This window comes from Brachyistius frenatus, unplaced genomic scaffold (assembly GCF_029030835.1).
Source record: "Brachyistius frenatus isolate BFR_SWC_R1_liver_20210118 unplaced genomic scaffold, ASM2903083v1 Contig_131, whole genome shotgun sequence".
In the NCBI taxonomy this organism is placed as follows: Eukaryota; Metazoa; Chordata; class Actinopteri; family Embiotocidae; genus Brachyistius; species Brachyistius frenatus.
The window spans coordinates 165001-191385 of record NW_027210730.1 but is presented as its reverse complement, the minus strand read 5'-3'; the positions used below and the strand labels follow the sequence as shown (position 1 = coordinate 191385).

The 26385-nt window shown below is 43.9% G+C and overlaps 1 protein-coding gene across 7 annotated transcripts in view; it reads right to left on the bottom strand.

Annotated features, from left to right (window-relative positions):
- Positions 1-26385, bottom strand: part of kif21a (kinesin family member 21A) — a 57589-nt gene that overhangs the window by 13791 nt on the left and 17413 nt on the right. For 2 of the 7 annotated variants that reach the window (XM_069714477.1, XM_069714482.1), the window contains exons 2-26: positions 20420-20642; positions 16445-16627; positions 15002-15142; positions 14093-14224; positions 13824-13994; positions 12606-12721; positions 11847-12042; positions 11575-11764; positions 11389-11455; positions 11018-11221; positions 9619-9681; positions 7635-7722; positions 7445-7559; positions 6393-6581; positions 5739-5938; positions 5311-5418; positions 5134-5202; positions 4899-5044; positions 4400-4544; positions 3910-4104; positions 2739-2840; positions 1847-2012; positions 1327-1347; positions 542-599; positions 61-115 (exon numbers count right to left, since the gene is read on the bottom strand). In XM_069714477.1, the coding sequence (XP_069570578.1) occupies positions 61-115; positions 542-599; positions 1327-1347; positions 1847-2012; positions 2739-2840; positions 3910-4104; positions 4400-4544; positions 4899-5044; positions 5134-5202; positions 5311-5418; positions 5739-5938; positions 6393-6581; positions 7445-7559; positions 7635-7722; positions 9619-9681; positions 11018-11221; positions 11389-11455; positions 11575-11764; positions 11847-12042; positions 12606-12721; positions 13824-13994; positions 14093-14224; positions 15002-15142; positions 16445-16627; positions 20420-20642 (3343 nt within the window). The remainder of the gene's footprint in view (positions 1-60; positions 116-541; positions 600-1326; positions 1348-1846; positions 2013-2738; positions 2841-3909; positions 4105-4399; positions 4545-4898; positions 5045-5133; positions 5203-5310; positions 5419-5738; positions 5939-6392; positions 6582-7444; positions 7560-7634; positions 7723-9618; positions 9682-11017; positions 11222-11388; positions 11456-11574; positions 11765-11846; positions 12043-12605; positions 12722-13823; positions 13995-14092; positions 14225-15001; positions 15143-16444; positions 16628-20419; positions 20643-26385) is intronic. The other 5 variants (XM_069714478.1, XM_069714479.1, XM_069714480.1 and 2 more) reach the window with 5 other exon arrangements.

Genomic DNA, 26385 nt, shown 5'->3' with positions numbered 1-26385 from the left:
GTGAACTGAGAGAAAGATGAGCACAACATAATGCATAAAACATAAGAAACTCTATGATACCTTGTTCCGTGTTTTGGTCTCTCCACAGAGTTTCATGAGATCTGATGCCAAATTGCTGCAGGGAACACACACATGTTTTAAAACACACCCTGTGCACACGCACACAGTCCAACAATCACTTAACATAAAAAGATGCAACGCGCAAAATCCATTACACAGAAACAATACAACATAAAATCGCTTTAATAAAATAGAAATAAACACAAAATAAACAGAACCTGACATTACACAATGAAGTATAAATAATATAAACAACATAAATACAACACAACATGAAACAATGTCAAATATAATCAACATCTAAGGTAAATAAATGAAACATAAAAGTACAAAATATACCCGAAGCAAAACACTTCTAGAGCCAATTAGCACGTAAAAATAAAACATGTCAACATTACATGTAACACAGGATTTCCTTTGATGTTTAACGGTAATATGAATGTAATATATGTGTGATATTCGAGTGATAACGTAGACTCACGTTCCCTCTGCAGACGGGCTTTGTGCCGACTCATCGCTGCTGCTGTCGTCCCCGTTTTCTGTCAGATGAGATCAGTGAATGTTATCAGAGTTAATCTATAATGCTCTCAGCTGATTTATCTGCTTTGAACTTTATAAAATGGTTCTTAGCAAAATACACCTCGCCTACGACTAAATTATTTATTTCCTTTTTCCCGTGTTCTTGATTTTTACAATGAATGTAGAAGATGAAGAAGGGGAAGCAGATGAGGGCGACGTCAGCGCAGCGCCATGCTTCTTCTAACAAACCGTCCTCGCTGAGCTCAATGGGATCGAAGAGGATGAGAGCTCCGAGGTCAGAGAGGGGTTATAAAGAGTGTGTGTGTGTGTGTGTGTGTGTGTGGGGGGGGGGTCAGATGAAGGTAAGAGACCAAACATGAGACAACAAGGTGGAGGAGGGGGAGGAGTCATTAGTCCGCTGGTCCTGATGGGGTCAGCTGACCTACAGGGTCCAACAGAGATGAAACATCCCTGCTGTATGGTTCCTGGGGAGGGTTAGCAGGAGCTAAAGCATGGAGGCTGCAGCACATGTGAGCTGCAAGGAGGAGGAGGACGAGGACGAAGGGGAGGACGAGTGTATCCGGGTAAAAGACGGGGGGGAAGGTGTCAGCCAACAGATGGAGGGAAGCTTGGTTGCACTGCACCTCATGCACCTGTTTTTTGTTACGTTCAGTTAGTCGTCAGAGTGCAAAGGGAAGGAACCATGCATCCATGACACAGATTAGAGTCTAACGTGGTTTCACTTACCGGCCGGCAGGTTACCTAGCTCTGCAAAAACATCACAAAAAAAAGAAAAGAAAAAGAAAACATGGGGGAACAGAAAAAAGGCAATGCACAAATCAAAAACACAGTCCCCCGAAATTCTAATAAAATAAAATAAAATATAATGCATCTACTGTAAACAGAGCGCCCTGCTGAACAGAGGCCGGCACACAGATTGAAAACACATGAAGTTTTAAATTCATCTCTAACCTTGAACATGAGTAACATGATTGTATTTATGTAATTTAACAGTGAAATTAATTGTCGCAGCTTCTGTTCAGCAGAGAGCGACAAGCAACAGCATCTCAAAAGGCCCAAACATGCAACTGACCCGTGACCCGGTTCACCTCCTGAGAAGCTTCGTAACAAACAGGTTCAGGGACGAATTTACACGAATCAACTGGTGGAAGAGAAACTACACGATGACCTCAGCGAGCCTCTCAGGAGGTGGTCTGAGTGAAACGGTGGGTTCTGGTCCGTGTTCAGGGTCCTGGGCCGTCCTCACCTTGCAGAGCGTTCCCCAGCAGCGCGTCCAGCTCGGGGTTGAACTCGGCCTTCTCCTTCAGCATGTGAAAGAGCAGCTGGTTCTGAGTGGCGCTGGTGATCTCGGTCTGCTTCAGCCGGCCCTCCATCACCTTCACCTGGGATTCCTTCTGGGCCGCCTGCAGACCCTGAACAGGGCACACAGTACACATTAAACACTGTTTGTATTTGCTCTCCAACTTGGAGTTAAAACCACAGACTGAATATAAAAGTGTTCAGAGCTTGCAGCTCTGAAAAAGTAGTGGAAGTGCTTTAAGCTGCAATACCAGCGTGTGCCACTAGAGGGCGGCTCCAAAAAGCCTCCGGCTCCATAGACTCCCATTCAACTTCTCTCATCAAATCCAAAGTGAATAAAATGTGTCCATCAGTTATCTCGGTGTTGTTAGCTAAAGTCACTCCTTCTTATTAGTTTTCTGGAGGTCCATCTGAAAATAATCCCTCATTCATTAGAAAAGAAGATTCAAGAAGACCTGTTTTTGGGGGCGTGTCTGTTTGATTGACAGGCCTGTGGTGGAGTCAGGTTACAGCTATCGGTGGGCGGGACGTAGTATCGTCAGGTTTGGAAAAGTACCACGTCTATAACTTCATATCTTACACATACAATCACTTGTTGTATTATAATAATGTCATAATGGTCAGTTTTCAATGAAACGGTCAGATAAGTGTTGATTTGTAATTCTGTTGAACTGCTTTGTTTTGACAGGTGTTTTTATTATTTTGTCCATCCCATATCAATAAATATATCTATAAATAACAGAAACACCTCAATTTGATAAAATTTGTTTGTTCATAACTGGAGGCAGTAGTGACATCTTTACTGTACAGACGGGAGTTTTCCTGATGAGAGCAGCTACCTTGTTAATCGTCATCAACATGAAGTGATCCAGCAGGAAGCGAGCCTCCGCCAGGGTGCAGGAACCAATCACAGCAGAGACGTCCACCGTGTCGCCTTCCTCCTGGGAAAAAAAACAAAAACATGAAATTCTATTTATACGACTTCAACAACAGAAAAAAAGACATGAAATTGTGTGAAATGCTTGATTTCACAGCTCAGAGACTCTGCTTGAGCTGCTGGTAATTAGATGAAGAACTTCTGTCAGTACAATATAAAACAGTCCCTCCAGGAAATCGCAATAATTAACGAATATTCAAGCAATCTCTGCAATATTTGTAGGAGCTTGCAACTTTTTACAATTCCAACAATTTTTCTGCAAAAAAATGTCATCATCAGAATCTGTGCTGAAAGTATTAACATCATAAAATAAATCTTAAAAAAAAAAAAAAACCTGACTTTATTAATAATAACTCCTCATTTCCAACCAGAAAGTATCTGCTCCTGTTTTCATCTCCAAATAAAACTCTGTTCACCGGAGAAACAGGAACAAGAGGAGAAACAGGAAGTGAAATGTGTTCTTCACATTAAAATGATGTGATTAAATGTTTGTGATCAGAGGAAGTGATTCCATATTACTGGATGTTAAATGAGTTTTGTCCACACGTCCAGTTGTCAGAGACGTCTCTTTGTTGGTTTCATCCAGCAGGTCTATGTGTTGAATGAACATGAATTAAACAGCATCTAAAGCTCTTATTTTGAAAGGCTGATGTAGTCCTTGTTTCTATATTCCAGTCACAGACGGTCTGTTCTGGAAACATATGCAGCTTTTAGGACCTTTTAGGAACTTTTAGCAGCTTTTAGGAGCTTTTAGGAGCTTTTATCTCCACGGTTCTTTAAGTTCAATAAATACATAAAAAAAGATTAGAACTAAAATATTTCTGTGATGTGCAGCAGGATTATTATCACAAGAAGTGATTACAGATTTTATTACTTTAGTGCTCAAAAAAAAATTTTTTAATTTTTTGTTTTTGGCCTTTCAATTTTTGTCTAATTGCCACAATTTTACATAAAAAAGTCACTTAAAACTCTGGAAATAACATCGTAATCCTTCTCAAAATATTTTTTGTTTGATCACAACAATCACCAAAAGGCTCCTGGAGGGACAGAATAAAGTGCCAACATGTTTCCACCTTGGTCTCCTCCATCTGCATGATGTTGGCCTGACAGTCTGCGATGTTGTCGTTAATGTAGTCGATGTTGGCCGTCAGCGCGTCCACCTCCTCGTTGAGGGGCAGCACCGTCTTCTCCGCCTCCGGCCCCTCTCGGACCAGACGGTCTCTCTTCCTGATCACCTTCTCCTTACGCTTGGTCAGCTCCTCCCGTTGCTATGACGACAGACAGGTAGGACAGGAGACTCAGTGAAAAATGTGCAGAGCTGAAACAGGAAATATTGCCTCCTTTGCCGCGACGTGAATATATTTCCTTTGCGATGACAGCAGGTGTTTGTGTTTTTCTTTAAGAGCCAAGAACAGAGCAGCTTTTCCACGACAGTTCATAAGAGCACATTACTTAAAGATTCAAAGGTCGGCGCAAAACAAGAAATCCTCCTGCTCCTCCAACCCTCTGAATGGAAATCCTTCAGAGACCATCGGTGTCCCCGTGTGCTGCTTCAGGCTTTACCTTGAGGAGGCGGTTCATGTCGGCCTCCATGTTGGAGATGGTCATCCTCTGCATGATGACGTCGGAGATCCGCCGCTCCAGAGACTGACGTTTGTTGCGAGCGATCCTGGTGGAGTAAATACCTGCCGTCCGCCTGTAATAAGACCTGCAGACACAGAGCGGGTCGTCAGGGAAGAGATTCAGGAGTCAGATCCTTTAAATGCTCTCACACACGTTCAGGGGAGGTGGAAAGATTCATAATTATCTCATAAAATAAAAAACAATATTGTGACAAAGCCATGAGGACAGACAGATGGACGTTTCATTTTAGGGTGGATTTCCTCACTGTAGTTGGATGTTTACCGTCTTCATGTTAAGTGGATAAAATCAGGTTTATTTATTTATGCTTTTATGAAGTTTCTACATTTTCCCATCTTCCTTCTGTGGAAACATAAAACACATTTGTACGCACACGCACACGCACACGCACACACACACACACACACACACACACACTCACCGCGTGCCGTTGAGAGCAGCGTTGCCGGGGGAGTACATGCGTCCGGAGGGGGGGCGGTGGGCGGAGTCCTGGACCGGGTCTGGTAGGTTGACTCTCCTGACCACCTTCCCTGAGGTGGGCCGGGCCTGCCTCCTCAGAGCCGTCACCTGACACACACACACACACACAGGTGAGCACACACACACTAAGATCATACTACACGCAGGTGTTTCTGCATGTTTGATTGACAGCTCACCTCCTCCGTCTTCCTCCTCAGGATGAGCTCCTGCTGCCTCTTCTGAGCCTCCAGTAACTTCAGCTGATGCTGAGGAACAAACACGATCACGGCATCAACAATGCTCGTTAACTCTAACTCCCAGAGAGGCGGAGACGTAACGGCAGCACACTGAAACGAGAGCAGAAATCCACCTACCTCCTGTTTACGCTGGTCTTTCTTCAAGGAGGCGATTTCTCGGTTTCTGCGAGATTCGTTCATCCTGTTCTTCTCCTGTTGCTCCTTCATCTGCTTCATGAGACGAACCTGAACCGATCACAGATTCAGTTCACAACTGGAAATACTGCACGTCTTTTTATAACAACTTGTTGCTGTCATAAAATTCAAAATGGGCAAAAAATGTTCATAAAACATTTGATATGTTGTCTTCTGTTTGGAAGAAATCTGAAACCTTTTTCATATTTATTGAGAAATTAGAAAATCAGCCTGTTTTCAAAGTTTATATCAACTTTGCTGTTTTTTACTGTAACTATATGAGAAGCAAAGCCATGAATCTGCAGCATGCAGAATGAGTGCAGTCACAGGAGGAGAGATCGTAGCTGCAGCGTATAATGAACCCGTCACACCTTCGTCTTCTTCATTTCCGCCACGTCCATCTGCAGCTTCTTCAGCTGCTTCTCGTACTGCGATTGGTTCTTCAGCAGCCGGGCGTGCTCCTTCTGAGCCGACTGCAGCTTCTGCAGCTCCTTGTTCATCACGCTCAGCTTCTTCTCGTATTCAACTTTGATTTTACGAGCCTTGTCCTCGGTGCCGCTTTCTACTGAACCTAAAAATAATCAACACACAAAAAATGAATAATCAAAGTAAGGTGATCCTCCGTACAAAGACAGAAGCACTAATGCTGTAAAAATACAGCCAATCAAGGAGCCTCTTTTATGTCTTCTTTAAATCAGACGAGCTTGAAACTCCTCAGTGCTTTTAAAATGTGTCTCAGACGAACCTCTGATCCATCACTGATTAAAAATATAACTGTCTCAAAAAATCCTGAGCAGCCTGAAGAGTTTTGTTTCTTTACTAAAGAGGAACATCTGAGATCAAACATAAGATATATATTTCTCCAAATATAAGTAGGACAATCAAAATTAAAAATATACTTATTTTGGAGACTTAAATAAACCGATGAGAGGCAGAGACATGAAGCTCAAACTGTCAGAGCACATGAATTATGTACAGTAAATCAGTGCAGTGCAGTGCACCCCCCCTCGGACCCCGAGTCTCACTCATGTTGTGGAGGACCCGGTCCCGCTCCAGCTGCGTGTCCCTGATCTTGCACTGCAGCATCATCAGCTTCTGCTCGTACTGCTGTTTGAGCGTGTGCAGACGCCGCTGGCTGTTCTCCAGCTCGTCGATCAGCTTCTGCTTGATGGCGATCTCGCAGGTGATGTTGGCCAGATCCGCCTGGTAGTTCTCTGTCGGACAGACGGACAACCACGGTGATGTTTACCGTCTTAAAACCGTTCATGTTTATGCTGTTAGAGGAGGAGCAGGACTAAAGTGTACTACTGGATCAGTTGGTCAGGCTGACATGCGTAAAGTCTGACGGTGACTGAAGAGCTCCCCCTGCTGGAGAATCTGCAGCCTGATAAACATCAGCCCTTTGCTGTGTTCCAGATGGTCTTTCCATCAGCACACTAACAAACAGCACTCGTCCATGTCAGGACTCTTACTGTGTAGGACAGGAAGTAGTGTTGTTTCAACTCACACTGCAGCTCTGCACTGACAGGAAATGACCTCATCATGTGACCACATCAGCCTCCAAAACATCTGCAGCTTTAATTATTTTACCCAGAAATCAACGTGTTTTTGTGTCCTCTGTTTAACACTCAATAAACACACTGATTCTTCTGTCCAGCAGCAGCAGACAAGAAACATGTTGTGTTCAGGAACAGCTGCAGCTTCATCACACGCTTTTAATTTGAAAATCCTTTATGGCCCCGCCCCCTTCCTCTAAGGAGCCAAGATGGACCGTTTAGGGTGAAAAGTGTTTCACACTTCTTCTTTGGAGCGTTCTGAGTGATTCATCCTGGTACTGGTAGTGTTCTGATGGTTCTGTACAACATCTGGAACACAAGTACAACATCTGGAACACTAGAACAAAATCTGGAACACAAGTACAACATCTGGGACACAGGGACAACATCTGGAACACAAGTACAACATCTGGAACACAGGGACAACATCTGGAACACAAGTTCAACATCTGGAACACAAGTACAACATCTGGAACACGAGTCATTGAGTGAGATTTTGAAACCTTGAAACAGTTTCATACCTTTTTCGTCCGACTCCGAGTCAGAATCATCAGAGCTCTCCTCCACATCCATCTCCTCTTCCTCCTCCTCCTCTTCCTCTTCTCCCTCCTCGTGGTCGCTGGCCTCCTGGACGTCCTGCAGCGGAACACATTAAACAGTTTAGTGTCCGTTGGGTTTATTCAGGCCGACTGTGAGGACACGACGTCGTACCATCTCTGCGTCCTCACTGATGCGCTCCATCCCGTCCTTCTCCGTCCCCTTCTCCTGCTCGTTGTCAGGAACGTCTTCCTTGTTGGCACTGAAAGATTCAGAGATTGTTGTGAGTCCAAGATGATTTCGAAGAGTCGTCACTGTTTAATGCAAGAAGAGCACAATGTTTTCTGCAGAAAGAGGACTGCAGGTACATCATGTAAATAAGAAGCACATTTCTAACCAAACCTCACTCACACTGCCGTTCTATCAAACCGTCGTGCAACAACACAGCTGACAACTGCTCAGGACTTCATTTAAAATCATATTTGCAGCCACTGTTGTTGTTTTTAAGACATAAAATGTATATTTTTTTAAAAACATACATTAAGCTTCATGAGCTTGTTTGTCATAAAGAGATTGTAATTTTTTTTTTTTAAACCAAAGAGGAGGCATCTCATCTGAGTCTGAACACAAACAGCAAAATTTAAAAAAGCACAGCAGGAAAAAGCAGCACAGAATAAGTATGAACCAAATCTGTGAAGCGGATCTGATGGATATATTTTATCCAATCACAGAGGGTTAGCAGTGCTGTGGTGGTGTTCGACACAAATCACCTGGATGGGCAGAGCAAAAAGAAAACCAAAGATGAACACAGAAGAGCAAAGAAAAGAAAAGCATCGTGCGAACAGATTCTGCACAAGAGCCGATCTACAACCTCGTTTCCAAAAAAGTTGGGACGATGTGTAAAATGGAAATAAAAACAGAATACAATGATTTGCAAATTACATACATTTTTGGACTTTGATGCAGCATCACGTCTCTATAAAGTTGTTCCAGGATCATGTTCACCACTGAGCTGCATCAACTCTTCTTTTAACAACACTCTGGAAACCTTTGGGAACTGAGGAGACCAGTTTCTGGAGTTTTGAAAGTGAAATGTGGTCCCATTCTTGCCTGATGGAGGATTTCAGCTGCTCAACAGTTCAGGGTCTCCTTTGTTGTATTGTTCATGTCCTGATGCTCCAGATGTTTTCAATGATTGACAGGTCTGGACTGCAGGAGGCCAGTTTATCAGCGGACTCTTCTACTAGAGAACCATGCTGTTGGAATACGTGCAGAATGTGGTTGGACGTTGTTCTGCTGAAATAAACAAGACCTTCCCTGAAAGAGACGTTGTCTGGATGGCAGCATATGTTGCTCCAAAACCTGAATATATCATTCAGCATTAATGCTTCCTTCCAGATGTTCAAGCTACCCATGCCGTGTGCACTAATGCATCCCTGTACCATCACAGATGCTGGCTTTAGAACTGAGCTGATAACAAGCTGGATGGTCCCTCTCCTCTTTAACCTGGATGATGCAGCGTCCATGATTTCCAAACAGAATCTCAGATTGTGATCCATCAGACCTCAGGACAGTTTTCACTTCACCTCAGTCCATCTGCAATGATCTCTGGTCCATTTTCAATTAAATATGGGTTTTTGCGATTTGTAAATTATTGCATTCTGTTTTCATTTCCAAATACACAGCGTCCCGACTTTTTTGGAAACGGGGTTGTGATTATCTGAATCAGAAAATGTTTTCATAGAAGCAGGAAACAGTGTTATTCACCTTGACAGGGTTACATTGAAAACCTCTCTGCTGACTCGGTTCCAAGTTGTATTTAATACTGATTACATACTCAGTAAAAAACAGAAAAACAATGCAGGTGGAAGCGGGCGTGTAGCAGGAGGGATAAATGAAAGTTGAACAAGCACAGAGCTAAAGAAAGATTCAGGTTATTAAATGGTAAAAACTGTGTTTAATGCAAGTGCTTCTACAGCTTCACTCCAGGTGGGGAAATAGCTGCCGGAAGGGAAACAAAAAAAAAAAAAAAAAAAAAAAAAAAAAAAAAAAAAAAAAAAAAAAAAAAAAAAAAAAAAAAAAAAAAGTAAAATGAACTGCTGAAGTCGGGGCAGCAAAGGATGTGAATGGCAGCAGGAGGGAGGGAGCTGTGACAAACCTGACATCCTCCACCTCTTCCTCCCTCTCCTCCCTCTCTCTCTCCTCCAGCAGCTGCTGCAGTCTTCGTGGAGGGGTGAAGGGTCAAACGAGAGGAGGAAGCAAGAGATGAGCAAAGGAAGGAAGGAAGGAAGGAAGGAAGGAAGGAAGGAAGGAAGGAAGGAAGAATGGAGGGAAGAATGGTCAGAGGAAGAAGCTACGCACTGAACAGCCCACCTTTAATAATCCTGGATAAACCTGCAGCCTCTGAGCCGACGATGGTCTCATCTTCTGATGACCATCACCTCCATGTGTATTAACCAAGTCAACTGCACATAAACTATTTAAGCATCTAGCAGCTATAAACTGCCTCAGTTTACAGATTATGACTGAAAGTCCAGGAGCCTTTAAATATACATGTTTTAATAATCAGTCCCTCCAGGAGGTTTTGTGATTGTTGTGATCAATAATGTTTGATTTTGCAGCGGATTTTCTCAAAAACTTTGATGTAATTTGTTGAGTTTTTTTTGTGTAAAAATGGCAGGAATTAGAAACAATTGTAAGAAAAATGTTATTCTTTTAAGCACCAAATGATAAAGGAATTCATATATAATCACTTCCTGTGATAATGATCACAGAAATATTTTAGTTCTAATCTTTTTTTTAATGTATTTATTGAACTTAGAGAACCATGGAGATGAAAGGTCCTACAAGTTCCTAAAAGGTCCTAAAAGCTCCTATAAGCTGCGTATGTTTCCAGAACAGACCGTCTGTGACTGGAATATAGAAACAAGGACTACATCAGCTGTCAAAATAAGAGCTTTAGATGCTGTTTAATTCATGTTCATTCAACACATAGACCTGCTGGATGAAACAAACAAAGAGACGTCTCTGACAACTGGACGTGTGGAGAAAACTCATTTAACATCCAGTAATATGGAATCACTTCCTTTGATCACAAACATTTAATCATCATTTTAATGTGAAGAACACATTTCCCACAAACCCCGTCACTTCCTGTTTCTCCTCTTGTTCCGGTAAACAGAGTTAATTTGGTGATGAAAACAGGAGCAGAGACTTTGAGATATTTTTGTTAATAAAGACAGTTTTGTCTCAAAAGATTTACTTTATGTCATCAATACTTTCAGCGCAGATTCTGATGATGACATTTTTGCAGAAAACTCGAGGGAATTTCAAACATATTGCAACGATCACACTTCCTGGAGGGACTGAATAACTGTCTTCACATTTCCTATTAAAAATGTACAACAAGCCAAAGTGGCTTCTGGGTAAATGAATCTGCTTTTGGACAGTTATGAAGGGTCTAGGATAAATTAAAACTAATTTCCATCCCAGTTTGAAAGTTATTCAGATGTCTGCACAACTCAAATGATGCCGTCGGGCTGAAACGCTCTCGTTACCTTTTCTTCTTCTTCTTCTCTCGCTTCTTCAGTTTCTCGAGGTCTTTCTTGGCCAGCTCGATGATGTCGGAGGTCTCCTTCTCCGGGGCCAGCACGGTGGAGGAGAAAGAGCTGGGGCCTCCATACAACGACTGGCGGTTGGAGGCGCGGGACAGATTCTTCCTCAGGTTCTCGCTCACAGCTTCGCTCTCCAGGAGTTTGGCCCTGAGGACGGAGAGCAGACGGCTGAAGACCGAGCACCCCCACAACACACCACCCAACCTTAACATGAACTAAATCTACCCGCATGGCGACATATCAATATGTCCTGTTAGAAAAAAAAATACGTATAATAAAATCTCAAATAATAAAGGTCTTCTCCAGATATTTACCGAAGCTCTTCGATCTCTTTGATGTAGCTCTGAATCATGTTTCCGATTTCCTCCGTTCCTCCTTCACCTGGACGGGAGACAGCGTTGATTTCAGATGAGGGAGATGCAGGAAGAAATGTCACGTTGTGCCTTAACAAATATAATAAACCACGACGACAATAAACAAGGACAGGTGTGCAGCCGTACCGGCCCGGGCCAGAGTCTGGTTGGCCTGGTCGCTGAGCAGCTGCGTGAGCCGCGCCCGCTGGGCGTCGATGGTCTCCTGCATGGCTTTGACTCGCACCCTCAGGTTGCTGTTCTCCGTCTGCAGCATGGAGATCTCGTGGAACATGTCGCTGAAGCTCTCCACGCCGTCCTCGCCCGCCATGCGTTTACCCTGCGGTGCAGGAGGGGGGACACCTCGTTACTTTCACTGCATCGTACGGAGCTGTTTCTGAAAACTCCTCCCGTCTCCTCACCGTCTTGTACTCCATCAACTCCATCTGCAGGCGAGCGATCTCCGTCCTCAGAGCGCTGATCTGCTGGCTGGCCTTGTCCTGGTTCACCATCACCTTGTTCTTGATGTTGCGCGCCCGGTTGGCGTATTTCAACGTGTTCAGGGTCTCCATGAAGTCTCGGTCGGACGGACTGATGCACGCGATCATCACGGTTTGGCTGAGAGAAGGAGAAAGAGGTGGTTGATGCAGCTTCTCTACATTTCCGGGTATTTCTATACACATGATAGATTTAATGAATGCAGTGTTTGAAAAATGCAAATTAGATTCAAACTAAGCAAAATATTATTTCAGACGGATGAAAGGTGATAATATTTTGATTTGTATCTGCCGGCAGCCTTAGATTCTCTTAACCAATAAACATCAAATTAAACTTCACGTGTACTGTTGTTAGATACTGATAACAATACAAAATATAAGAATACATTTTAATTATACAACACTTTACAAAATAAAGTTAAATGAAAGAACCAGGATTAAAATTTAAGTGCATAAAATCAGGCGATTAAAATAATACAAATAGAATGTGAAAAAATAAAACTAATTAATTATGCATTTTAATATCACCATGACAAATTTCTGGGTTTAATTTAGTTTTCAGACGAAAACAGAATCTTTTAATGTTAGTTTGAGGATTACTGTTAAACTGTCGACTCATCAGTTTGCATCGGGTCGAGACGACGCTTCGCTCGAGGTGAAACGTGAAAGGAGTCGTCCACCGACCTGTTTCCTCCCAACGAGTCCTGCAGCAGGCGGGTGAGTTTGGAGTCTCGGTAAGGCACGTGGGACGCCCGCTTGCATCGGTCGCCCAAAGCGCTGATTACATTCCCCAGAGCGAGCTGAGCGGGAAGGACGGACATATTTCATAGTAATGCAGCAATTTACTGAGGATTTATATAGGTCACTAAATACACAACGTACGATCACATCTCATCGTCTCTTAAACAGCTGCTGTTGGTTTAATCCACCACTTTTCTTTTAGATCATTCTGATTAGTGACGTCTTGTAATCTTGACTTCGCCTCCTCAGTTACACAATGAATGAGAAACACAATCACAGCCAACAAATGCGGAAATAAGGGTCAAACACAGCTTCTTATTTCCTGTTTAGTTCCATCATCGAGAAGGAACAAGAGGAGGAAAGAAAGAAAGAAGGAAACAAGGACAGCTAGAAGGACGGAGGGAAAGTAGAAAAGAAAGAAGGAACAAAAGAAGGAAATAAAGAAGGATGGACAGAAGGAAAGGTCGCTGGAAAGGAATTGAGAAAGAAAGAGATAAAAGAGAAAAAGAAATAAGGAAAGAAACAAAGAAACAAAAAAGGATAAAAGAAAAAAAGAAGGGAAGAAAGAAGGAAAGAGTAAAAAATAGATGGAAAGGAGGTCAGAGAAGGAAACAATGAAAGAAAGAAGGACAGAAGGAAGGAACAAAGGAAAGACAGAGGGAAAGAAGGAACAAAGGAAGGAAAGGAAACACAACCATTAACATTAAACATATAAATTCTATTGAATTTTCCATTGTTGAAAACTCAGTTATTAATGAAATAATGACTGAATGCATGTTTCTCTTCTTCATGAATGAAATCAGGGTGCAGTTGTCTCTGGACGGCAGCTGCTGGATGTTTTGGGGTAAAACAGTTCTTGTTCAAAGGTTTTGATGCAAACACAGTTTTACTGAGAATATATTCCTCTCTCCTTTCTGGGTGTTTCCTGTTGCATCATCACGGCTTTGTCCTCTTTCACTTATGAAGTTCAGCCACTAGGTGGCAGTCTGTTTCTAATGATCACTGAACACAGCCTGAGCAGTGAGGAGGAGGAGGAGAAGGAGGAGGTGGAGGAGGAAGAGGAGGTGGAAGAGGAGAAAGAGGAGGAGGAGAAGGAGGAAGAGGAAGAGGAGGTGGAAGAGGAAGAAGAGGAGGAGGAGAAGGAGGAGGAGGAGGACTCACCAGCCCACAGTTGATGGAGATGCCCTCTTTGGCCCGGTCGCCCGTCGCTCCGGTTCTCTTCAGCCTCTCGGACCCGGCGAGGTCCACGAAGTGAAACTTGGCCGTCAGCGTCTCGTACTCGTCCATCTCCGAGTTCCCGTTGGAGACTTTGTTATCGGTCTCATTATCCTGCTGAGTGGAGACATGAAAACACGGTGAGCGACGAGTCCTGCTTTAAACCAAACGTTGAGGAGGTGTCCTGCTACTTTCCCGTGTTTCTCTGCTCTCACATTGTCGGAGGTGCAGACGCGGACTTGGCAGAGGTGGATGGTGAAGATGGCGTGAGACCGAGAGCTCTGAACGTTCATCTGAGTGCTGGCGGTGGTGCGAGACAGAGCTCCCAACTTCAGGCACTGCATCATCTGAGGAGTCGCACAAATAATACCCAACATTAAAACAAAAACAACGATGCTCAGCAAATACTCTGTGGCGTTCATAAAAGTAAACATCAGTGCAGCAATGAATAATACATTAATTATGAATAAAGGAAGCTTCATTACTGTAATCTCTGTAATGGTAAAGAGGCTGTAAGCACAAAGACCTTTGATACTCAGTTATCCATAAAATATTTAGAGCCTTTGAACAAAGGAGCAATAAGATATTTCCAGAAATAAATCCCTCATGTGAAGGGTGAGGGTCGGCACCGGCATCTGTGGACCACATGTTCTGGAATTACCCAAAAATATCAGATTATTAGAGCTCCAATTCTTGGAACTATAGATTCTAACATTGGGAAAAAAATAACATGGTATGTAATGTGATATGATTTGACCCTTTATAGACTATTTACACTACGTCTAAGGTTTCATACAAATCCACAGACTGGATATAAAAGAGTTCGTAGCTTCAGGTCTGTAAAATGGTTTCGATCCAGAAGTGTCTTCAGCTGCAATACCAGCGAGTGCCACTAGAGGTCGGCTCCAAAAAGCCTCCGGCTCCATAGACTCCCATTCAACTTCTCTCATCAAATTCTCAGACAATAAAATTTCTCCACCAGTTACAGTAATAAACACAGTTTAAAAAAAATAATAGTAATTAAACATATTTAGACCCTTTAGTCATCGAACTGGTGCAAAAGAAAGAGCCACCAACAGAGTGCGCTGCTGAATGACTAATGACAGTCTGATGGTGTCCTTCACCTCGGCCTCGGAGGACACGGTCCGCGTGGTCACGCCCACCGTGTAGATCCCTCCGGCGGCGTCTTCGTGGATCTTGATGTGAGATTTCTGCTTCATGTCTCGTGTGGAGTCAAACAGGTCCAGAACTTCCTCGTTGTAAAGCTGCAGGACGGCAAACAAAAGACAAAAGACAGAAACAGAACTTCACATAATAGGTTGAATCATCACAGCTGATAGGAGCTCAAAGTTTTTCTACTTCAGATCTTCATCGTTTTATCTTGAATTTCATTTCAGACAAGCATAAGAAGGAAAATAATGAAACAGGATGAACAACAGCAGCTTATTTCTGATTAAATAGAAAGAAACATGAAACCGCATGATGGAGAGAAATGATGGTGGAATGCTGACGCTAACACAACTATTGTTCCTGATTGATCTCCAACCCCGATCGGTTTCCTTCGTGGACGGCTGATGCTGTGATCTGATGTTAAATTTGCATCTCACTGACCTTCGATAGAATATTTACAGTAAAATTAAAATACTAACCAGACAACAAACTCCAAAATGTTATTTAGCCCCGAGTACTGTCTGCAGGTTCTACCGTCACGCTGCATGCAGGCCCAACAACCTTCAATAATAATCATAATAAGTATGAAGCTACATGCTTTGAGCGCTCAGTAACCACCATGTTGACGGTGAAAGGACAGTTGGAGGACGACGCTCAGAGTTCAGAGAGCCTGAAACTATAAAACTCTTCACTCCGTCCCCGGAGGACATTATTCCCTCCCCACCTAAATACTGAAATGTTTGGAAATGGATCTATTTAACCAGAGATAATATCAAAGACAACTGACGTTGGACAGTAGAAATATTTCAGGGCCTTGATTAGATATTAGCTTTTCCAATCATCATCCTCATCATCATCATCATCATCATCCTCATCCACTGGCGTATGAGGGGAGTTGTCTGTCTGAATCTCTAAAGCCTGCAGTGAGTCTCGGTGTCCGATGGATTTACCCTCAAACAGCTGTTACTCCTGCAGGACTTTAATCACACAGACAGAAACTGATTTACATCATTTGGAACAGGAACTGTGAATCTGTCTCTTCCTGTCTGGGATTTCTGAACAAATCTGGTTTCATCTTCCTCTGCAGCTCCTGTCTCAGTCTGACGGAGCAGCACAACTGTCAGCTCACATCATTCCTGTTAACTCTTCCTAACCAGACTCAGACCCCCCCCCACCCCCCCAACACCCCGTAATCCCCTACTGACAGCTGCTGCAGTTCAATTGTCACTGGATAGTTTGCGGTGATGGAGCGCTGCTGTCACGGCTTGTTAAACGGCCGGTGTCAACAATACGAAGCTGACCGTGACGTCTCTGTCTCGCCCGTCCTGGAGCTCCAAGAGGAACATCTCACGGGTTTCTTTTGTTTGTTTAAACTTTGCTATGAGCTGCGTTCGTACCTCGAGAAACTGGGCGTTGATCTTGAACTCGGGCACCGGGCTGCCTTGCTCCTGGGCGGCCTGCCGGCGCTCCTCGATGCCCTTGAAGAGGTGGTGGACGGCGCGCGGGATGATGCCCAGCTCCTCGTCCACGATGTTGACGTCGAAGCCGGTCCCCATGGTGTACGTCTTCCCCGAACCCGTCTGGATGGGAAGGAACAAATGTCAGAAAAAAAGCACAAAGATACGGACCGGACTCCCAGTATGATTTGTGACATCACAAATAGTTTTTTAAAGGTGATACTGGTGCGTTTCCACGGAAACCTGAAACCTCCAGAGCACAAACATTGAAAAATGGTTTTAAGGGTAAAGTGAAACAGAATATATTTACAAACTATACCAGACTTTTTACTGACCGAAGATGTAAATGTCATTTTAAAGTGGTATTTTATGTGTAAAAATGTCTGCAAGGGATCTTTAACTTCTTTATATGTCGGAGTTTGAATAATGTTCGACAAATAAAGATATATAATTATATTCTGTGAAGACGTGTCATTACTTTGTTCTTACTTCACTTCTGCATTATTAAGTCTCTGCTATAAATGTTAAACTGCATTTTTTTTTTTACTGTTTTTATGTGCTCATTGCAGATCTCTGCTTACTAACTTTATTTTTATTGGATAAACATCTGCCTTCTTTTACCCCAGCGTTTCCTCGGATGTCCTACATTTCCCAGAATGCAGTGCCTCTCTACGGTAACTCCACATGCAGCTGTTTGTTTTTAGTCAGGATAAAGTGTGCGACTCTGAAAAAGAAAAAGATGAAGAACCGATCCATCGCTTCTTTATTAATCTTTGTTTCTTTAGTGAATCATTTATGTTTGAGAAAGTTTTAACTATTCCAGAAAAGAAATCAACATGAATTAGAAATGATTCTTATGCTTCTCGTCTCTCCCACAGTGTGTTTGATAAAACTGAAGCGGGGCTTTGAGCGATCTCCAGCTCTTCAGATCAGACAGATTTATCCTCCACATCATCACTGTCTGTTTCTATCTGCAGCCCAGTTGGGTCGAGTTCTTGTGATGCGGCTGAGTGGGTCGCTCTAAATCTAGATTAGTCCGTGTAAAGCCACGGAGGCGAGCGGTCCTGATGCGGGGGCAGACGGTGTGTTTGTGCCTCCAGAAGTAGGCCAGCACTGACAACGAGCCGTTGCCACGGAGACACGTGGTTAATTCGGACACACATTAAAGATGTATGGCTGTCTAAAAGGTGCGCGCTTCACTTCACTTCACTTTTGAACCGTGCGAGTGCTGTACAGCGGGAGCTCTGTCGCCAGGGCAACCTGAGCAGTAGGGGGAGGTACGGGGGAGGTGGGGGGTGTTATGGGGCTAAAATGTTCATGTTATTTCCACTGGTGATGGAAACGAAGAGGAGGAGCAGGAAGAAGAGGACTGATCGGAGAAAAAGAGGAGAGGGGGTGGAGCTTCAGTATCAATTAATATGCAGATTATTTTTTCATTTAATTGTAAAATCTATTTGAAAACAGTGAAATATGTGCAAATGAATTTCCCAAAGCAAGATGCAACATATTCAAATGATGGAATTAATCAAATTTACAGACTGTCTATCACAAGACTGAGGAAGGTCACACACTGGAACCTGCACATTTGCCACATTTTCGCTCAAAAGGAACTTTATTTATTGTGTTTATATAAATTGTTACACATTACTCATCCAATGCACCATCCACAGCAATAATGTGGCTTTAGAAAAATCCATGTAACGAAAGCTTTGTTAAAACTCAGCCAGATATCTGTTGTTCATTAATTGTAAAGATTTTTTTTTTAATTGTAAACAGCAAAAAAAAGTGTGTCTGAAACACAACAAATGTCATGTTACATTGAACTACAGATATCAGTTATATGGAAGAGTTGCAGCATTAATGATTGATATGTGTTCATGTGGATGAAGTTGCTCTGAATATTCAGTGACATCGTGAATCAGGATGGATCTAATAAACCAGCTGTTCTTAAAGGTCCTTTAAGATGCAGCTGCACTAGTGAGAGAACTGGGAATGACAGTTTCTCTAGAAGAACTGGGAATGACAGTTTCTCTAGAAGAACTGGGAATGACAGTTTCTCCAGAAGAACTGGGAATGACTGTTTCTCCAGAAGAACTGGGAATGACTGTTTCTCCAGAAGAACTGGGAATGACTGTTTCTCTAGAAGAACTGGGAATGACTGTTTCTCTAGAAGAACTGGGAATGACTGTTTCTCTAGAAGAACTGGGAATGACTGTTTCTCCAGAAGAACTGGGAATGACTGTTTCTCTAGAAGAACTGGGAATGACTGTTTCTCCAGAAGAACTGGGAATGACTGTTTCTCTAGAAGAACTGGGAATGACTGTTTCTCTAGAAGAACTGGACTGAATGACTGTTTCTCTGTGTCTCTAGAAGAACTGGGAATGACTGTTTCTCTAGAAGAACTGGGAATGACTGTTTCTCTAGAAGAACTGGGAATGACTGTTTCTCTAGAAGAACTGGGAATGACTGTTTCTCTAGAAGAACTGGGAATGACTGTTTCTCCTGGGAATGACTGTTTCTCTAGAAGAATTGGGAATGACCGTTTCTCCAGAAGAACTGGGAATGACTGTTTCTCTAGAAGAACTGGGAATGACTGTTTCTCTAGAAGAACTGGGAATGACTGTTTCTCTAGAAGAACTTGTCGGATTATGAGATTATGAGCTCCCTCGTGATTTAACATGCTGATCTAATTTGGCCACAAAAATGAGACTCTGTATGGAAAACCAGGAGACACACATGAACCAAGATTATGGACGAATAATCTCCATGTTGATCACAAAGTTTTATCATTGATCTGCATTAAAGGTCAAAGGTTCAACAATCAATGCATTTTGACTTTGTAGACGACCACAGCTGGTAGTTTACTGTGAGAGTACTAAAGATCAACTGCTTATTTGTGTTCATATTTCCCTCATCATCTCACCTCGTTAACTTGTAGCTGCAGAAATATCTCCTGTGGTAAAATAACCACTGATCACAAACCACTGATCTTTTATAATAATGATCTGTTGTTTACTGTAACATGAAGCTATTACTGCCTGTTGACGCTGGAGCCCTCTCTGCTCTTCCCAAAGTTTCTCTTTCCTTATATTTTGTTGAGGTTTCTTTCATATGTATACAATTGTTATGCACTTAATAAAGAAACTGCTATATTGCCATAAATTTTGTAAATCCACTTTTTGTCTTTCTTGCGGGAAGATCATCAGCGTCGCTCTGGAGCTAGCAGCCAGGTCGCTACCGTTAGCATAAAGACTGGAAACAAGGTAATAGGAGCTCTGCTGAGCTCTCTGTTTCCTTCCTGTTTCCAGTCTTTGTGCTGAGCTGAACGTCTCCGACTGCAGCTTCATATTAAGTGTACAGCAAGACAGAGAATAAGTGTGTTTCTGGAAATGTCTAAGTCGTTCATTAAAACTATGGCGGGACAAATACGAGCTCTCAGCGGTCCAAATTCCTCGTCTCTTTTTACACAAATGTCAAAACTCTCCACCGCTCACATCCCCTTCTCTGTCTGTCCTCACTCACACACACACACACACACACACACACACACACACACACACACACACACACACACACACACACACTCACACACACACACACACACACACACACACACACACGCACACACACACACACACTCACACGCACACACACACACACACACACACACACACACACACACACACACACACACACACACACACACACACACACACACACACACACACACACTCACACACACACACACACACACACACACACACACACACACACACACACACACACACACACACACACACACACACACACACACACACACACACACACACACACACACACACACACTCACACACACACACACACACCCCGAGCAGCGTCAGCGCTGCAGCTGTGACAGCGAGGACAAAGACTCGCCTGTCCGTATGCAAACACGGTGGCGTTGTAGCCCTCGAAGCAGCCCTCGATCAGCTTCTCCGTGGAGGTGGAGTAGATGGCGTCCTGCTGGGAGTCCATGTCGAACATGAAGTCGTAGGTGAAGGCCTTGTCCTTCCCCAGGATCACCTGAGGCTCCCCGGGCATCACGTACGTACAGATGTGACATCCCTCGATCTTCTCGCGGGCCAGCTGAGGACGAATCCTGCAGGAAGGACAGAAACCGTCAGAGACTTCCCGACGTACAAGGCGTGTTTTGTTTGGGTGTGTGTAGACGGATGATTCAGGTAAAAGGCCCCTTGGAGCTAAATATAAATGAAACAGAGGTGAAAGGAAACATCTGATACACCACTTTGTTTAACGATAACTCGAGAGTGTTTCTGAGACTCCGATCGGAGCAGCAAAAATACAGAAATAGAAACCGAAGGCATCACGCAGCCAGAAAATGTAAAACACCAAAACCACTGAGCCAAACTAAAAATAGAAGGATCCAGATCTAAGGTGTGTTCTTTATGTATTTGTTGTGGAACTTCTTCTGATCTTAACTATGAAGCGGAGTAAAAATATTTCCCTCTGAAATGTAAGATGGCGCTGCGCTAGCGGCAGCCTGTTGCAGCAGCTCCTCCCCGAGTGTTTTGTTTATTAGTATTTTTTAAGTCTTTCTCCTCTTCGTAGTTTTTTTTTTTTTTCTTTCTCTCGTGTTCAGTTAACGGTCCGTAATGGACCGTAACTTTTCCACTTTTCTGGTTGGGGGCATTGTTATTGTTTACTCTCGTGATCAGCTGATTGCACTGAGTAGACCTCTACTGCTGCTGCCCTGAGCGAGGCCTGAGATCCCCGATGAACTTCGGAGAAGACGTCGGGGTTGCAGAGCTGGAGCTAAACTGAAGGCGAAGAGGAGGAAATACAAACCAGCGGTACCGGAGATCTTAATGGGGAACGTGAGGTCGTTGGCCAACAAGACGGACGAGCTCGGCGCTGGTAAAGACCCAGAGAGAGTACCGGGAGTGCAGCATCATGTGTTTCACCGAGACATGGCTGCACTCACATCTCCCGGACCACAGCGCGGCCGTACCCGGCTTCAGGACTGTTCGGGGGGACGGAGACGTTGTTCGGAGCGGCAAGAAGAAAGGTGGAGGGATTGCAGTCTATGTGAACGAGAGGTGGTGTAATCCCGACCACGTGTGTGAAGGAACGTTTCTGTAGCCCGGACATTGAACTTCTAGCCGTGGGGATGCATCCGTATTATTTACTGAGGGAGTTCACGTCCGCCATTGTTATCGCTGTGTACGTTCCTCCATCAGCTGACGTAGAGGCAGCAGTGGACACCATCTACTCCACTGTGGCTAAACTACAGACTCAGCATCCCGGTGCATTTTTGTTAGTTACTGGAGACTTTAACCAGTCTGGATAAAGTACTGCCAACTTTGCACCAGTATGTGAACTGCCCCACAAGGAACAATAAAACTCTGGACTTACTGTATGCTAATGCCATGGATGCATACAGTGCTACTGCCCTCCCCCCCTTGGTAGATCAGACCACAACCTGGTCCTGCTGACTCCCAGGTATGTTCCTCTGGTGCAGAGGCAGCCTGTAACCACCAGGACTGTGAGGAGGTGGACACAGGAGGCTAAAGACGCCCTGCAGGACTGCTTTGAGTCCACGGACTGGGATGTGCTGTGTGGACCACATGGGGAGGACATCAACAGCAGGACGGACTGTATCACAGAATACATTAAATTCTGTGAACACACCACCGTACCATCCCGGACTGTAAAATGCTTCCCCAACAATAAGCCGTGGATCACCAGTGACCTGAAAGTTCTTCTTAATAAGAAGAAAGCAGCCTTCAGGTCTGGGGACAGGGAGGAGCTCAGGAGAGTGCAGCGCCACCTGAAGGAGAAGATGAGGGAGTGCAAGGACTCCTACAGGAGGAAGCTGGAGGCCAAACTCCAACAGAACATCGTGAGGGAGGTGTGGACCGGTATGAAGGAGATTACTGGGTTCAAGGGGACAGAGAGACAACCAGGGGGAACCTGGAGAGGGGGAACAACCAGGGGGAACAACCAGGGGGAACCTGGAGAGGAACGACCAGGGGGAACCTGGAGAGGAACAACCAGGGGGAACCTGGAGAGGAACAACCAGGGGGAACCTGGAGAGGAACGACCAGGGGGAACCTGGAGAGGAACGATGAGGGGGAACTGGAGAGGAACAACCAGGGGGAACTGTTTCTTCAACAACAGGTTTAGTTCACCACTCTCATCTGTCTCCTCCACACCTCACACCTCCAAAACACCTCTGCTGCTGCTGCCTCCCCCCTCCCCCTCTGCGCCCCCTGGTGAACTGCATAGAGCCCTCAATCTCAAAGGGCTCTTCCTCCATCGACACCTTGACCCCCCCACCCTCCTCTCTGTGACGACTGGCCAGGTTAGGAGACAGCTGGAGAGAATCCACCAGCGCAAGGCTGCAGGACCTGACGGCATCAGCCCCGGGGTCCTGAAGACCTGCACCGTCCAGCTGGCTGAGGTCCTACAACACCTCTTCAACCTGAGCCTGAAGCAGGAGGAGGTCCCGGTGCTGTGGAAGACGTCCTGCCTGGTTCCTGTCCCCAAGAAGACGACTCCATCTGGCCTTAACGACTACCGACCGGTTGCCCTCACATCTCATGTGATGAAGGTGCTGGAGAGGCTGGTCTTGGCCCACCTCAGGCCGCTGGTGAAATCTTCTCTGGACCCTCTGCAATTTGCGTACCAGCCTCGTGTGGGAGTGGACGACGCCATCATCTACCTGCTGCAACGAGCTCAGTCTCACCTGGATGGAACCGGTGACTCTGTGAGAATCACCTTCTTTGATTTCTCCAGTGCATTCAACACCATCCAACCACTGCTACTGAGTGAGAAGCTGCGGGTGGTGGGGGTGGACACGTCCACCGTCTCCTGGATCAATGACTACCTGACAGGCAGACCACAGTTTGTCCGTCTGGGCAGTGTGCTGTCTGATACGGTGGTCAGTGGTACTGGAGCTCCTCAGGGAACTGTTCTGTCTCCTTCCTGTTCACCTTATACACAACTGACTTCCAGAACAACTCAGAGTGAAGACATCTGCAGAAGTTCTCTGATGACTCTGCAGTGGTCGGTGTATAAGAGGTAGACGGGAGGAGGAGTCAGTGGATGGTGTATAAGGGATGGACGGGAGGAGGAGTCAGTGGACGGTATGGACAGGAGGATGAGTACAGGGCAGTAGTGGAGGACTTTGTGGAGTGGGCGGGAAGGAATCACCTGCTCCTGAACGTGGCCAAGACCAGAGAGATGGTGGTCGACTTCAGGAGGAAGACGACGGCTCCACAACCGCTGAGAGTTCTGGGAGAGGAGGTGGACATGGTGGAGGAGTACAAGTACCTGGTGTCTCCATGACAACAGACTGAACTGGAAGACCAACATCAACGCTGTCTACAAGAAGGGGATGAGTCGACTCTTTTTCTTGAGGAAACTTCGATCCTTCAATGTGTGCAGCGAGATGTTGGAGATGTTCTACCATCTGTTGTGGCCAGTGCTTTGTACTTCACTGTGGTCTGCTGGGGGGGGGGGGGGGGAAGAAGATGAAGGGAGGGGGGGGGGCAGCATTGGAGCCGGAGACACCAACAGACTTAACAAGCTGGTTAAGAAGGCCGGCTCCATCATCGGCTACAAACTAGATAGTCTGGAAAAGGTGGTGGAGAGGAGGACGCTGAACAAACTATTGTCCATCTTGGATAATCCTGTCCACCCTCTCAACCACCTGCTGCAGGGACAGCGGAGCACTTTCTCTAAAAGATTCCTCCAGCTCCGCTGTCACAAGGACAGATACAGGAGATCATTCCAGATACAGGAGATCATTCCTGATACAGGAGATCATTCCAGATACAGGAGATCATTCCTGATACAGGAGATCATTCCAGATACAGGAGATCATTCCTGATACAGGAGATCATTCCTGATACAGGAGATCATTCCTGATACAGGAGATCATTCCAGATACAGGAGATCATTCAGGAGATCATTCCAGATCATTCCTGATACAGGAGATCATTCCAGATACAGGAGATCATTCCTGATACAGGAGATCATTCCTGATACACTCATTCCATAAGACTGTACAATAACTCACCTCTGGCAAAATCCATCACAGTACAATAACACTGTTGACTGTGTTTCTTGGTTTGTTTGTATATAATATATATAGATATATACTGTACTGTATAAACTGTGCATTTTATATTGTATATTTTATATTTATATTTCTTACTGCTATTTACTGCTATTTTATTGCTTTTCTATTATTATATTCTATTCTAGTATTTTATTCTATTATTTCTATTATTATCTTATTGCTTTTGTATGCTGCTGTAGCGGAAAAAAAATTCCCCTCGGGGATTAATAAAGTAACTACCTACCTACCTAATGAAACAGTAAAATGGCCGTCAAGTAAAGTACACGTTCGACAACACTGCACTTATATACAGAAGTTTGGAAAACATATCTAGTTACTTTCCACCTTAATGTCCTTAAAAAGTAATCTAAGTATTTATTACTGAGAATAAAATAGATTTAGTAATCTGTGGATTTTATTGCCATCAGAATACAGGAACAAATACGCAGCAATATCACATTACTGTTGTTGTTGTTGTTTTTTTAAATGGGGGCAGGATTGCCGTTTTTGTTTGTAGTATTATTTTTTTGAAAGGGACTATATAAATATAAAGCACATATATATTATCTTTACAATTATTATCTACAAAGAACAAAGGGATTTGAAATATTATAAATTATATTCATATGCTGCAGCAGCTTCAAACAGGCCTCATGTTGGAGGACGCTGATGAAGGTCCAACAGCTGCCGGAGGATTCGAACCTGCGACCTTCACGTGTCACTACGACCTCTGGAAGCTCACTGCTGAACAGTTGAACTCAATCCTGGAGCTGCTGCATGAAGCAGTGAAGGGATATTACTAATATTTCATCACCTGGGTATTAACAACACGTTGTAATCAAACTGATTGAGATCTGCCCGTCCAACATTAAATATCCATTATTTTTTACTTCATGTGAGAATCGTACCACGATAACAAGACTACCATGAATTCAGCTTTTAACTGCTTTTTAAAAACACTGAAACAAAAGAAATACGGTCTACTTTTGACTCTTTTTAACATATTATCTAAACAGTTAACTGTCCACATGGATTTTTACTGTGCTTCACTTAGTTAAATCATGTATAGGCTTCTTTTTAACCCTGAACAACATAATCTCATCTGCTGCAGATGTGCGGTTCTGCGCTGCCAGAATCTCCTCGACCCAATAATTTGTTCCATGAAAGCTGCCAGCTGGGTTCAAACGTCCCCGTTGATCAGTGTGAGCGGCAAGATGCTGAGGATTCATTATGCTGCTTGGAACTGAAATCTGACAGGGATTAACGACTTTAACGTGGACGATGTGTGTTAGAGCGCGCGCACACACACACACACACACACTAGAAATAAATAAATAAATAAATATATATAAATGAGGAAAAACATGGGAGGAATCCAGTTATATTTATATAAAATTATTCGAAAGTTATGAATTTAATGATTTTTACATTAAAACTAAATGATTTATTGAGGTTTTTGTTTCAAATTCATGAGGATATTACAAAGTATTACACAACATAAAATAATGAAGTTTGGGTCAGAAAGTGATGATTATTATTGTTTTCTGTGAAATGTCAAAAACAAATTAAAAAAATGTCCATCATAACTATGTCTCCTGTTGTAAATATTAATTTGTAGTGACACAGGAGAAGATGCAGCCAGCGTGCGGGCGGCTGAAGAATGACTGTAATGAACATTTAATGAAGCGGTTCGTCACTGACGGAGGAGACATTTCTACATGATGAGAACCTGAGGACTCGTCTCCTGAAACATTACTTT